The sequence below is a fragment of the Bidens hawaiensis genome, unplaced genomic scaffold (genome assembly GCF_021521415.1).
Source record: "Bidens hawaiensis isolate Kalapana, Puna unplaced genomic scaffold, B.hawaiensis_p1.1 tig00001032_1, whole genome shotgun sequence".
Taxonomy (NCBI): Eukaryota; Viridiplantae; Streptophyta; class Magnoliopsida; order Asterales; family Asteraceae; genus Bidens; species Bidens hawaiensis.
This window is the reverse complement of record NW_027491060.1, coordinates 3970059-3982137: the sequence shown is the minus strand read 5'-3', so window position 1 is coordinate 3982137 and position 12079 is coordinate 3970059. Positions and strand designations below refer to the sequence as shown.

At 35.7% G+C, this 12079-nt stretch overlaps 2 protein-coding genes across 2 annotated transcripts; one reads left to right on the top strand and one right to left on the bottom strand.

The window, feature by feature from the left end:
* The first annotated feature begins 1269 nt into the window (after positions 1-1269).
* Positions 1270-4855, top strand: LOC143555357 (VIN3-like protein 2). Its single transcript, XM_077044924.1, has 4 exons — positions 1270-1465; positions 2498-3116; positions 3739-4034; positions 4116-4855. Exons 1-4 carry the CDS (start codon positions 1417-1419, stop codon positions 4703-4705), a joined length of 1554 nt encoding a protein of 517 aa, XP_076901039.1. The 5' UTR covers positions 1270-1416; the 3' UTR covers positions 4706-4855.
* Positions 4856-5898: 1043 nt separating this feature from the next.
* Positions 5899-10013, bottom strand: LOC143553862 (aladin-like). The gene is made up of 14 exons (XM_077043766.1): positions 9913-10013; positions 9775-9830; positions 9574-9690; positions 8808-8922; positions 8614-8716; positions 7845-8018; positions 7583-7641; positions 7420-7507; positions 7262-7337; positions 6685-6784; positions 6531-6582; positions 6322-6459; positions 6154-6241; positions 5899-6082 (listed from the first exon to the last, which is right to left on the bottom strand). The coding sequence occupies exons 1-14, from the start codon at positions 9968-9970 to the stop codon at positions 6020-6022; spliced, it is 1287 nt and encodes a 428-aa protein (XP_076899881.1). The 5' UTR covers positions 9971-10013; the 3' UTR covers positions 5899-6019.
* Positions 10014-12079: the final 2066 nt, after the last annotated feature.

Below are 12079 nucleotides of genomic sequence, written 5' to 3'. Positions count from 1 at the left end.
AAGTCTTAATGGTTAAGAGACTAACTTTTAATGATTACCTCTTATCCATTCAGACTTAAGACTACATCTTAACCATTAAGATTAAGAGGTTACCAAACAACTCCTTAGTGTGTATATAAATATGTTCGAGTAAGAGGCTTCATGACAGATTCAGATGTTTCCTTTTAATGAACCAAACATACCTTGTTGCTGATCGATTAAATGCAATATTTTACTGAAATCATTAAGAGACTACCAAAGTATCCAACTGTCCTTAAATTCAAAATTAACTAGAGTTATTTTGTAGATATGCAAACAATTCAAAATCTAAACCATCATTTTGACTTTTTACAATTAGACAAAGGAAATAATCTTCTAAACAATTAATTCTCCCGTCACATTTTTTTAACACTAAGTTTTTTCCACCTATTTTACCCATGTTTTAAATAAGATTAAAACTTATAATATTTTGATTATAAGCTACGCTCCTTTAGACCACCCGTACTAAGCGTCTTCCCCACCCCCTCCCCCCAACCATGGGCGCCTTGGAGGTTTTGGAGGTGGGGGGCGCTTCCCCCACAACGACGGTGCTGAAGGTTTGTGATTTGTGAAGTAATGATTAAGTAGGGTAGTGAATGGTGGAGATGTTTTTTAACAAAAGAAATAATAATAATAATAAAATAATAATTGGGTAATGCTTGAGCGGGGTTATCCACTATACACATTATATGTATAATACCCGTAACATGACACATAACGCCCCATATAAGCATTATCCACTCTAGTCACATTTAACTAAACAAAAAAATATTATAATAATAAAATAAGCCTGTGCAATATCGATTGAAGCATTAGCCCTGCTTGTGGTGCGCACATATGATGTATATATGTGTGAACCCTCGGGTGGGCAAAAGTGAAATTGCACGAATTTTGACGTTATTTTACTAATCTCGTGAAAATAACGTTAAAAGTGACGGACGGTTAATCAGGCATCATGTAGTGGCGTTGATAGCCGAAAGACAAGGGTACATGCACCGATCAGCCGGTGTCCCGATGATTGAGTGCTATGTGTCTTATGTCCAAGGCTTGATGCAAAACTACTATCGAGCCGGGGGTCTCACCGAAAGCAGCCTCTCTATCCTTATAGGGTAGAGGTAAGGCTGTCTACATCTTACCCTCCTCAGACCCTATCATAGTTTTGCTATTGGTGGGATATACTGAGTACAATGATGACGATGATGAATATCGATTGAAGCATCTTTTTAGGCTTTAGCATTTAGTACTAGTAGCATTAGCATCACACTCTCCTTTTCTCTCTCTCTTTCTCTTTCTCACTCACGCCTACCAACTATTATTATTATTTATTAATATTCTTTCTGGGTTTTTGAGAAAATATAGAATCTTTTGTTAAAAAGATTTGTACTTTAATTTCCATTGATGATGAGAAACCCTCCTCCTGAAGCTGGAATGGAATCTGTGTTCTCAGGTTCGTAGTTTCCTTTTCTTAACACTTTTTTTTTCTTTTGTTTTGTTTTAATTCTACAAAATGCCAACAACATTTTGACATTTTGAGTCAATGTGTTATATTTTGTCAGTGATGCATGTTATTTACATATTACCTGTTTTCTCTTTAATTTTCAACATTCAACATGTTCTTGTTAGCAACTTGGAAATGTAGGTTAAGATTTGAGGTGTTTTTGGGTTTTTCATAGAATGTATTATGTATCTAGGGTTCCTCTGTGTTTTGTTTTTTAACATAGGATTCTCCAAAACAACATTTCAGATTATTATCAAACACTGAAAAACACATAGTTTGACTTAAGTTGATGCTTTAATGGTGTTTGGTGGTTATATAATAAACAAGTCTTGTGGACCCTTTTGGGTAATGACTATCATCAATTAACAATAATGATGTGGGCAATTAGGTAATTTTAGAATTTATAATTACTGAAAAAATAAGCCTGTCTTAGCAAATTCCTGAAAAACAAGTTATTGTAGTTTATTTGGTGTTTTTGTCAATAAGATTTTTTATTCAGCTAATTAATCCAGCAAAACTAAGCACTCAATTTCCATTACATGACATGTAGAATTATGACTATAGGGGTAGGATAACGTACAAATGGTACTTATCGTGCAAAGTAAAAGAAAAAAGAAACTGACGTGGTGGTATTACTTTTTTCGTACACTACAAATCAAAATACAACTAGTGCAATTTTATACGTGAGGTCATTTCGTTGTAGCGTAATTATAATTATGCTACAACAAAATGAACCAACGTAAATTATATTATGCTACTTGAGAAACTATAGCATAGTTATCATTACGCTAGTTGAAAAATAAGTTGTAGCGCATTAGCATAATCATGAAAATGCCACTGCAACACCTTTTTCTTTACTTCACATGCATTGTGCGTTGTATTTGATCCAAACACGATGACTGCAAATCTAGTATGATCAATGTTTTAAGGTTTTTTAACTTGAACTTGTACATTTTGAACATGAGTTGTTTGTTTGACCAGGATTTGTGCTTGACCCTGAAAAGTGTAGTCAACTGAGCTTAGAAGAAAAACGAAAACTTGTTCACCGGATCGCTCAATGGTCAGAAGATGCCCCAAAGATTCTTAGTTCATTGACGCGTAAAGAGCTTCTTGAAATAATATGTGCAGAAATGGGAAAAGAAAGAAAATACAGTGGATTCACAAAACTTAGAATGATACAACATCTTCTTAAACTCGTTTCCAAAAACACACAAAAACCAATAACTCTTGATTTGTCACCTTCAAAGAAGCAAAAATACGAGGGGCCACCATTTGAGAATACTAGAAAAGACCAAACCAAAACTCGTGTTTGTCAGAATCTAGCATGCAAAGCAAGTATGCAGCCGAAAGATGCATTTTGCAAGAGGTGTTCGTGTTGTAGTTGTCATCAGTTTGATGACAATAAGGATCCTAGTTTATGGTTAACGTGTGATTGGGATCCGGATTCTTGTAATGAAGGTGATGAACCGTGTGGCATGTTGTGCCATTTAGCATGTGCTCTTGTTCATCAGAGGGCTGGCATTTGTATGAATGGTCAGTACCCGGAGGTTGATGGTGGTTTCTATTGTGTTTCTTGTGGGAAGTTAAATCAGTTAATGAGGTACAAACTACAAAGCCTTTTGCTTTTACAGGTCAAAGATTCTATTTTTCAAGTTTAAAATTGATCAGAATTCTGTTGAATTTATTTGACTTCAAAAGTCAAAAGTCTAGTGTAAGCTTAAGGAATGCAAAATAGCAGGTCAAAACAAGTAATTTATTAGTAGTCTCTTTTTGTTTTGGATTTTGTAAATAATTCACCTGAATGCAAAATAATTATTTGACCTCAAAAGTCAAAAGTCAACCTATGACTGAGGTAATCTTTGCTACAAATGCTTTTGCTTTTACAAGTCAAAGATGATATTTTACAAGCTCAAAATTGATAAGAATTTTGTTGTCAACTCAAAAGTCATTGTATTGTACACAATCTTTGTTATAAACAGTTTTCAATGTTGTTGAAAATGTGTAGAACTGCCATCATGAATTCTCCTCGTTCAAAATCAAATGTTTGACCTCAAAAGTCAAAAAGTCAACCTATTTAACTGCCTGAAGCCATTTCACCAGTTTCCTTTCTATTAAATAAACATAAAAGTTAAAAGTCAACCTATTCATGGCTATTACTTTCATGTTCATAATTGATTTTTAGAAGTATTATAGAATTGACCTGAAAAGTCAACTTTTGTCAGGACATGGAGAAAGCAACTCGTTTTTGCAAATGAAGCGAGAAGAGTTGATGCACTGTGTCTACGTGTATCTTTAAGCCACAAGATTCTTGAAGGGACTGTGAAATATCAGTATCTTTTAAAGATTGTTGAATCTGCAGCAAAGATTCTTGAAACTGAAGTGGGACCCATTGGTTCAGAATCTGCTAAAATGGACCGACGCCTTGTTAGCCGCCTTTCTTGTAGCACCGAGGTTCAAAACCTCTGCACGTCTGCAATTCAAGCTTTTGATTCCAACTCAACCTTAACCAGACTTCCAAGTACGTATCTGTACATTAGAATAATCGGCATTGCTAGAATGCTATTTTAAGGTTAATTAATTAAGGTTGTTGTTTTGTCAGCATGTCGGATTTCATTTGAAGAAACCACTCCAACTTCAGTAACAATCGTCCTAGATTACGAACCGCATTTGTTTCAAGATTACTTCGGATGCAGAATCTGGCACAAATTGTCAACCGCTAAACAATATCCAAAAGAAGCGACATACATCGTACTAAACCCTGAAAAAAGATTCAAACTTTCAAATCTCGATCCGTCAACCGAGTATTCTTGCATGGTCTCTTTCTTCAGCAACACCAAAGTCCTAGGATGTTGGGAGTCAAAATGGTCAACCAGCAAGATCACAGAAGTCACACAAACAGATTCAACAACTGAGTTTCCTTGCACCCCATGCAAATCTGACGGTACAACTAAAGTGGGGCCCAGTGGACCCAAGTATGAATACTCGGTGGGAGTGATTAGAAGTTTGGAGCATAATGGACACTTGAGCAAAGATTTTAGAGTGAAGTTTCTTACTTGGTTTAGTTTGAAGGCTACAATGCAGCAAAGAAGAATTGTGAATGTTTTTATGGATGCTTTGATTGATGATCCCCCAAGTTTGGCCGAGCAGCTTCTTGATACATTTACACATGAAATTTGTGGTCACGAGTGAAACATGGTTTCGGTTTTTGGTGTTTTGTTTCTTAAAACTCATGTTTCCTATTTAGCACTTGAATTCATTTGGATTTGTATAGCTTACTATTAAGATCTCTGTTTAGGATTTTAGTTGATGATTATGGAATCAGTTGCATGTACTTGAGTTTTCAATTCTAACAACATTCGTTGCTTATAATCTATAAGTTTGCTGTTCTGCTGATGTTATAGAGAAGAGAAGGTTTCGATTATCGTTTCAGCCGAAGTCGTTAACCAAAATCTATTGTTCATACTTATTGATCCAACTGAAACTGATTCTGGCCTTTAGTTGGTATGAGAGAAGGAAGAAACAAGCAGATCGATAATTCTTTTGGATTGGCGCACCGAGCAAGAGAACAGAGAACAGAAGAACTCGACATAACAAGAAGCAATCAAGAACAATTATTGATCAAGGAGATCCAATACTAGTATCATTCTCTTTACATTCGACCACCAGTAACACTAGTAATAATATGCATTCGCGTATTCATCTATTCCCATTAATCTAGGATGTTAGTAAATAAATAAGCCTTATTTATATGTATATTGGTGGTCTTTAGTTGTGTTGTCGTTGAAGTAGTCAGCAAAGATAGACGATCAAGAAGGCAAGACCAGCTGTTGTACCAGAGAATCAAGTGGAGTCTCGTTACAATGCCTAAGTTCAATCAACAAATTATAGAAACTGAGAAATCATGATGGAATCAATCGCAGTCTTTGGGACGCCATGGACCTAGTGACAACAGCTGAAGTCAAGGATGTAAAAATCAAATTACTAGGGACATTCCTCTTTCAAACATTGCCCGAAGATGACTTACTTCAAGTCGCAAAGTGGAAGCAAAGGGCATATGGTAAGCACTCCAGGCTCGTTACCTTGGGGCCTACAAAGTTCAGAAGGCTCGCTTACAACCCTTGAGAAGCAATTTGGAGACGTCACAGATGAAGCAACAGATCAGTTGTTTCTCAGAATCCCGCTTAATAACTGTCAACTGAGTTAGTTGAAGTATTACACAATTAAAGAACCCTTACAGAACTGAGCTACTACAAAACATACCCCTGCAAGTATCACAAACACTTAATGGTCCTTTTCTATTATATAATGAATGCTAATCATTAACAAAAAAAACAATAATATTCAATATATACTTAAGTTAAATACTAAGGTGATTGTATGCATTGAAAAGGCTTTCCATTTCCTTTTTAATAAAATTTGTATATTCCGTAAGTTTTGAGATTAAAAAAACAGAACAATCCAAATCAAACCCTTGCATAATGCTTAAATTAAGTACTACATGAGCTAAGCCGGTAAATGTGAACGAATGACGAGGGGATATGTGATGCAAACTCCGCTGCTCCAACACTGCATACAAACAAACAGACAAATTAAAAACATGTTTTTTTGGTGATTTAACCTTAAGCAGATATACTTACAACAGATAAAAGGGGGCCTTGTTTGTACTTATGATGGAATGAGAATGTTAAAGGCTTTATGTCATCTCCAGGTCCTCTGATGAAGCCACTGAATCGATCATAAAGAATTGAATATCAATCACTTTAAAAAAAAAGATGAAATGAAATAGAAAGTAATGAATGACATACATTAATGATGGAGTAATGAGTGTAGCCCTTTTGATGTCGTAAAGGGCGATTAGACCCTTGTAGAGGTCGTTTCCGTCTTTATAAGACACAGCCAAACGCTCTCCTGAACCATCCCATGCTATCTTCTCAATACCACCACTACAAATAACTACTATTTATCATGACAACAATAATAATACCAGGTTTGATTAATATTATTATGATGTTACCTGTTGGTCAAAGAGTTAAGCTCCGGTAATTCAACAGGTAACAGATGTGCATCTGCATCATGAAAACAAGGTTAAATGTGTTGTTGGCTTTTACTTTTCCAAATTAGGCAAAAAGGTTTGAACTAAAGACCAGATGACAAAAAGTTTGTTATACCAAGAGAAGGAGGCTTTGAAGCAAAGTGAATGGAACCTAATGTTAACGAATCAGAGAAAGAAACAGCAATCATACGCCCATCAGGATCCCATGATGCTCCCTGCAAAACATATAACAAAATAAGTAATTATTTATGGTTATCAACCTCCCCAAAACAGGGCTTAACTAAAATCCACAGTTATTTCTGCAAGTAGTCAAGATCTCCACAATATATAATATATTTGTTGCGACACTTAATAGATGTATGGCCTTCTGACAATATATAGCCCATAAAAGTGGTTTAGTAATTTTAATATAATGTAGTCGTTTTAGATTACACAAGGTAAATGATAATTAATATTTCTAATGCTAACATTATATATATGCAGTGTAAACAATAGCTAACAATTGGTTTTATTCATGTCCTAGAGATGAACCCTAGTCACATTTAACAAACCAAGATATAACCATCAACAAGTGAAATAAATCAATCAGTCACAGGTTGGAGTGCTTAGAACTAGTTACACGAAAAACATACTTGTAAAACCTCAAACTACAGCAATGTTACATGCATACATGCACCAGAAGAAATACTGACCGTAACAAATCCACTTGTTGAAGACCATGGTTCTGATGTCCATGTGTTTGTCTCCCACAGATAGAATGTTCCATCACTGCATACAATAATCATATTAGTGCCTGCATAACTTAATGTCTGAAACCTATCAACTGGCTGATGATGGAAAATGGCATTACAATTTTGCTGCAAAGAAATAATCTCCAGTAGGAGACCACTTCAGCAATGATATGCCCCCTAATCCTCGTCGAATCGGTGTCCCCACCCCTACAATAAGAATTGCATAGTCAAAGTCAAAAGCAAAGTCAATGTGGTTATTACATTCAATCTAGAATAGTATACCTTGAGCAACATCCCATATTGTGAATGATGAGCTCTCATACGAGGCCGATGCTACATATGTAAAAGTAAGTCAAGGAAAGTAGCTTAAGAACATATTTAGGGGCATAAACAAGCTGAGCTCAGCTCGTTTGGAACTCTTTTTTAAAGCTTGAGCTCGGCTCATGAGTCATTTTTTCAAGCTCGAGCTCAGAGTGTTTACACCCCAATCCAATCATATTACCATTGATATTATATTTATCTAAACAAAAGGCTAAAAGGATATCTTCCATCCGGACTCCATGAGAGTGCACTTATTTGTTCATTATCATGGCTTTTCAAAAAATCCACAAGAGTCCATCTAATCCCGGAACCTCTAGAGAGGGTACCAGAGGTAACGCCGGGTCTCACGCATGCAGTATTGCCAGGATATGAAGCCGTCCAAATGCATATTCCACCTCTGTTCAAACCACAACACAATAATCACAACACAAGAAAACTAAAGTGCAACCTAAAAATGTGAAATACGTAGGTTGTACACAAATCAAATGTTCATGAACTGTTCAGCAGGAAGTTCGTTTATGTTCATTTGTTTAATAATGAAACATAAATAAGCAACATTTTTTGTTCATTCAATTAAACTAACGATAAACATGAACACATGTTTTGTTCACGCATTTAGGTCCGTGAACATTCGTTTATGTACAATCATTTATGTTCATTAGTTTATGTTTGTTCGTTTATGATCAATCAAATTCTAATAAAAACATTAGTAATATTTATATAAATTAAATATAAACATATTGGGGGCTCGTTCAAATTTTGTATATATATTTACTTGGTTTTTTTATTGAAAAAAATAAATCATCATGATCATCCCCTAGAGTGTGTGTTCGTTTATGCTTGATCAATTATGTGTTCATTTAAGTTTGTTTGTTTATGTTCATTTACGTTCGTGAACCATTCGCTTAGGCTTTAAACAAGCAAATACAAACACGCCCACGTTCTGTGTTCGTTTGGTTCATTTACAATTACATGCTTAGAAATATACTAACTTGCAGCCTACTGAAAGCGTCTTCCCTGCATTTGGCCTCCATTCAATAACTTTAACTTCCCTTTGAAGATCATTCGTCAAAATGCAAGGGTCCTTTCCCTCTCCTAATAACAAAACAACCATATTATATGTTTTATCTCAATATTAAGAATTTAAGGCAAAATCCAAAGAACCTTTTTTTTCTGATTTACATACCTGAATCCCCATAATCACGAACGGTTACTTGATTCCGTCCAGAAGCGAATGCCAAAATATCCTTTGTCTGGTGCCAACTAACACATCTGATGTCAACATGAGTCAACAGTTTCACCTACAAAACGTTACATCACAAGAGCAATACTAAGCCTCTAAAAGTAGCAAAATATAAGAGAAAAAAATTATGTATTATGATTCCCTTTCAGTTAGGGGTGTAAACAAGCCGAGCCACTCGTGAGCTACTCGAGATCAGCTCATTAAGAACTCGAATCAGCTGAGCTTAAACAAGCTCGAGCTCGAGCTTTTATTATGGCTCATTTAATGAACAAGGTCGAGCCCGAACTTCACATATCAAGCTTGAGCCGGCTGGCGAGCCTAAACAATTTTTATTTATATATTTTTCTTAGTATAATGTATATAATTTAAATTAATATTTATAAATTATACAAATAAAATAAATAATAAACGATAAACTAGCTGAGCCCAAGCCGAACTGGAGCAGCTCTAGAAATATAGCTCTTAACAAGCAGAGCTCAAGCTTTAGAAACGCAGCTCTAAGCTCTAAATTAGTCGAGCCCGGCTAGTTGTAACTTGTTAGCCATATATGAGCTTCACCACTTTACTGACCTAATAAATAAACCAGTTCCAGATCTTAACACATACTTGTTATGTAGCTAGCTCAATTCCATTTAAACACAAAAAATAAACCCTAATTCAAGCGCAAACCTAAAATAAATAAAAAGAAAACGAAGTACGAGATACTTACGTCATTAGGAGCAACAAAGCGTTTAAGTAACCTCGATATACCGTTCACCGGCGGTTCTATGGGTGTGTCTGGAGTAGAATGATCTAATTGATACTGAATTGGAGTGAATACTGTGCCCTAAATGTCACAAACAACATCAATTAATTAATCTGTAAAAATGTTGATGAGAAATAAGAAGAAAGAAATGAAATAAATAGTTACGAGAATTTTGCCGTAAGCTTCCTTGGCTTGATCATCGGAAACACTTTGGGCGGTAACTGGTCATCATTCAAAAAGCAAACAATTAGCATGAAATTATTGATTGAAGGAGAGAGATTATATATCTATATATACACTTACTTAGGTCTCGGTTAATTTCGCATAGAGTGAGTGAGCCTGGTTGAGGAAACGATGGCATTCTGATTTTGAACTGTAGAGCTGGTGCTGGACGGCTTGATGGAGAATGAATGAGATGTAAGTTACACAAATGTCCAAAGGACCAACACAATTCTGCTACTAAAAGGTTTGTGTTATTGCAAAACCAAACAACCATCGAAACCGGGTTATTATATAATAACTTATACTTAATTCTTGTATTTTACCTGAATTCGTATCCATGAGTCTCGTTAATTCTGGATAGTGCTTAAATGAGTTATAACATTTTTTTTTTGAAATTTTTTCATCACCAAACTCCAAACCCTAGATTAATTTATCTCATCTACATACTCTCCGTCACCGTATATCATTTTCATCATCGATTAACTTCTGATTACTACCCACCATCGTCATCTATATCAACCACCCCTTTTTCATAAGACAAATATGTGTGTTCATGTTTGTTCATTTAAGAAATCTCAACATGTTCGTGTTCGTTTATGTTCATTCGTTAAAAATCTACACATCTCAATTGAAAGAGCCTAAACGTTAAAAAATATAATAAACGTAACAAGCTAATATTTGCATATTAAATCAAAACAAATTACGTTAAAAAATAAAACAAATCATTACAAAAAATAAAGAAAACAAAGCGATTAAAAACAAAACCATAACTAAACCCCATAACATTGTGTTATCAAACTAGTAAAATTGATATTTTGATACAAGTGAATGGGATTAAATCATTTTATTTGAATGCTTACTATTATTATTTTTTTTAGGATTTATTGGTTTTAAATAGTAATAAACATCAATTTTTGGGCGTTTTCGATCTCAACTAACGAAATAGCTTATGACGGTCCCATATTATCATTTTTTTCTTCCATCTGACCGCGACTAACGGATTACAAACTCTATCAATATAATGATGACGTGTCAAGCCTACGTGTCAAAAACTGTTTATGTGGCATTAATCAGCACCAACACCGCCAATAGCCAACCATCACCACTTAACACATTTATCGATCGCCGCCTGAACACCACCCCACCACGATCGGTAGCCAACCACCACCAACTCCGGTAAATTGGCTGTCAAGTTTGTCCAACGACACAAGGGTTATGGGCGCAAACCACTATTCAGTTATAGATGGGCGTGATTAAGGTGGTGGTGTGTGAATATGAGGTACAAAGGTGGTCGAGGATGATTTCACGTTGAGCCCAGCGGCGACGACGGTTGAATTGACTCGTTTATACCATTACCACCATCTTTGATATGCTCGAATAGGAACAAACCTAGGGGTTGTCCATTGCTAGGCAATGAATCGATGCTTGGTGACCACTCCACACCGTCGCCGCCTAGATCCATATAAAAACCACCATAAAAACGATCGAGAGGGACGAGTAAGAATTCAAGGGTTGGAGCGGGTGGAGATGGTGGTGGTAATTGTCGTCAGATATGGGAAGACCACTAGAGATGGTTGACTGCTAACGGCGGTAGGGGTGGCGTTCAGGTGGTAGTCGGATGATGTGTTGAGTCGCGGTGGTCGGTTGTTGGCAGTGGTGGCAATGGTGTCGTCGGGGGAGATGGTGATTAATGCCACGTATATGCCATGTATCTGTCACATAAGTGGTTTTTGACATGCAGGCATGATGCATCATCATCATATTAACGGAGTCAGTAAATTATTGGTCGGGGTTCGATGGAAGAAAAAAATGATAAAATGTGGGGCTGTCACCAATAATTTAGTTAGTAAAACCAATAAATCTTTTTTAAATTAGAATTTTTAGTTATGGTTAGGGCAGTGTTGTAAAGATCGGGCCTAAGCGGGAATTAATTGGGGATTAGTTGCTAGGCACCCCTGGACCGATAATTTTTTAGACAATAAGTCCCACTAATTGGTAGTCGACCAAAAATAGACATTTTTATTCTTATTCTTTTTAGTTTTTTATTTTTATTTTTGGAAGGCAATCGTACCTTGGTTTTATCCTGTTAACCTAGTAATTGGTTTTCTCATTGATTTTTTTTTCTAAAAACCAATATCATTAAATGAAAAAAAAAAAACAGGACAAATGCAAGTAGCAAAAGCCCGAAACGTACATGGGAAAAAAAAATACCGAAACAAAACAAGGTCAAACATAAATTACGACGGAA

Bases quoted from the DNA above. Each gene is read 5' to 3' on its own strand.
- LOC143555357 (XM_077044924.1), top strand. From the start codon at position 1,417: ATGATGAGAAACCCTCCTCCTGAAGCTGGAATGGAATCTGTGTTCTCA. The intron at 1,466-2,497 runs GTTCGTAGTTTC...TTGTTTGACCAG, and splicing joins AATGGAATCTGTGTTCTCAG to GATTTGTGCTTGACCCTGAA. The intron at 4,035-4,115 runs GTACGTATCTGT...TTGTTTTGTCAG, and splicing joins AACCTTAACCAGACTTCCAA to CATGTCGGATTTCATTTGAA.
- LOC143553862 (XM_077043766.1), bottom strand. From the start codon at position 9,970: ATGCCATCGTTTCCTCAACCAGGCTCACTCACTCTATGCGAAATTAAC. The intron at 7,338-7,419 runs GTAATGCCATTT...TATTGTATGCAG, and splicing joins TATTTCTTTGCAGCAAAATT to TGATGGAACATTCTATCTGT. The intron at 6,083-6,153 runs GTAAGTATATCT...GTTTGTATGCAG, and splicing joins AAGGCCCCCTTTTATCTGTT to TGTTGGAGCAGCGGAGTTTG.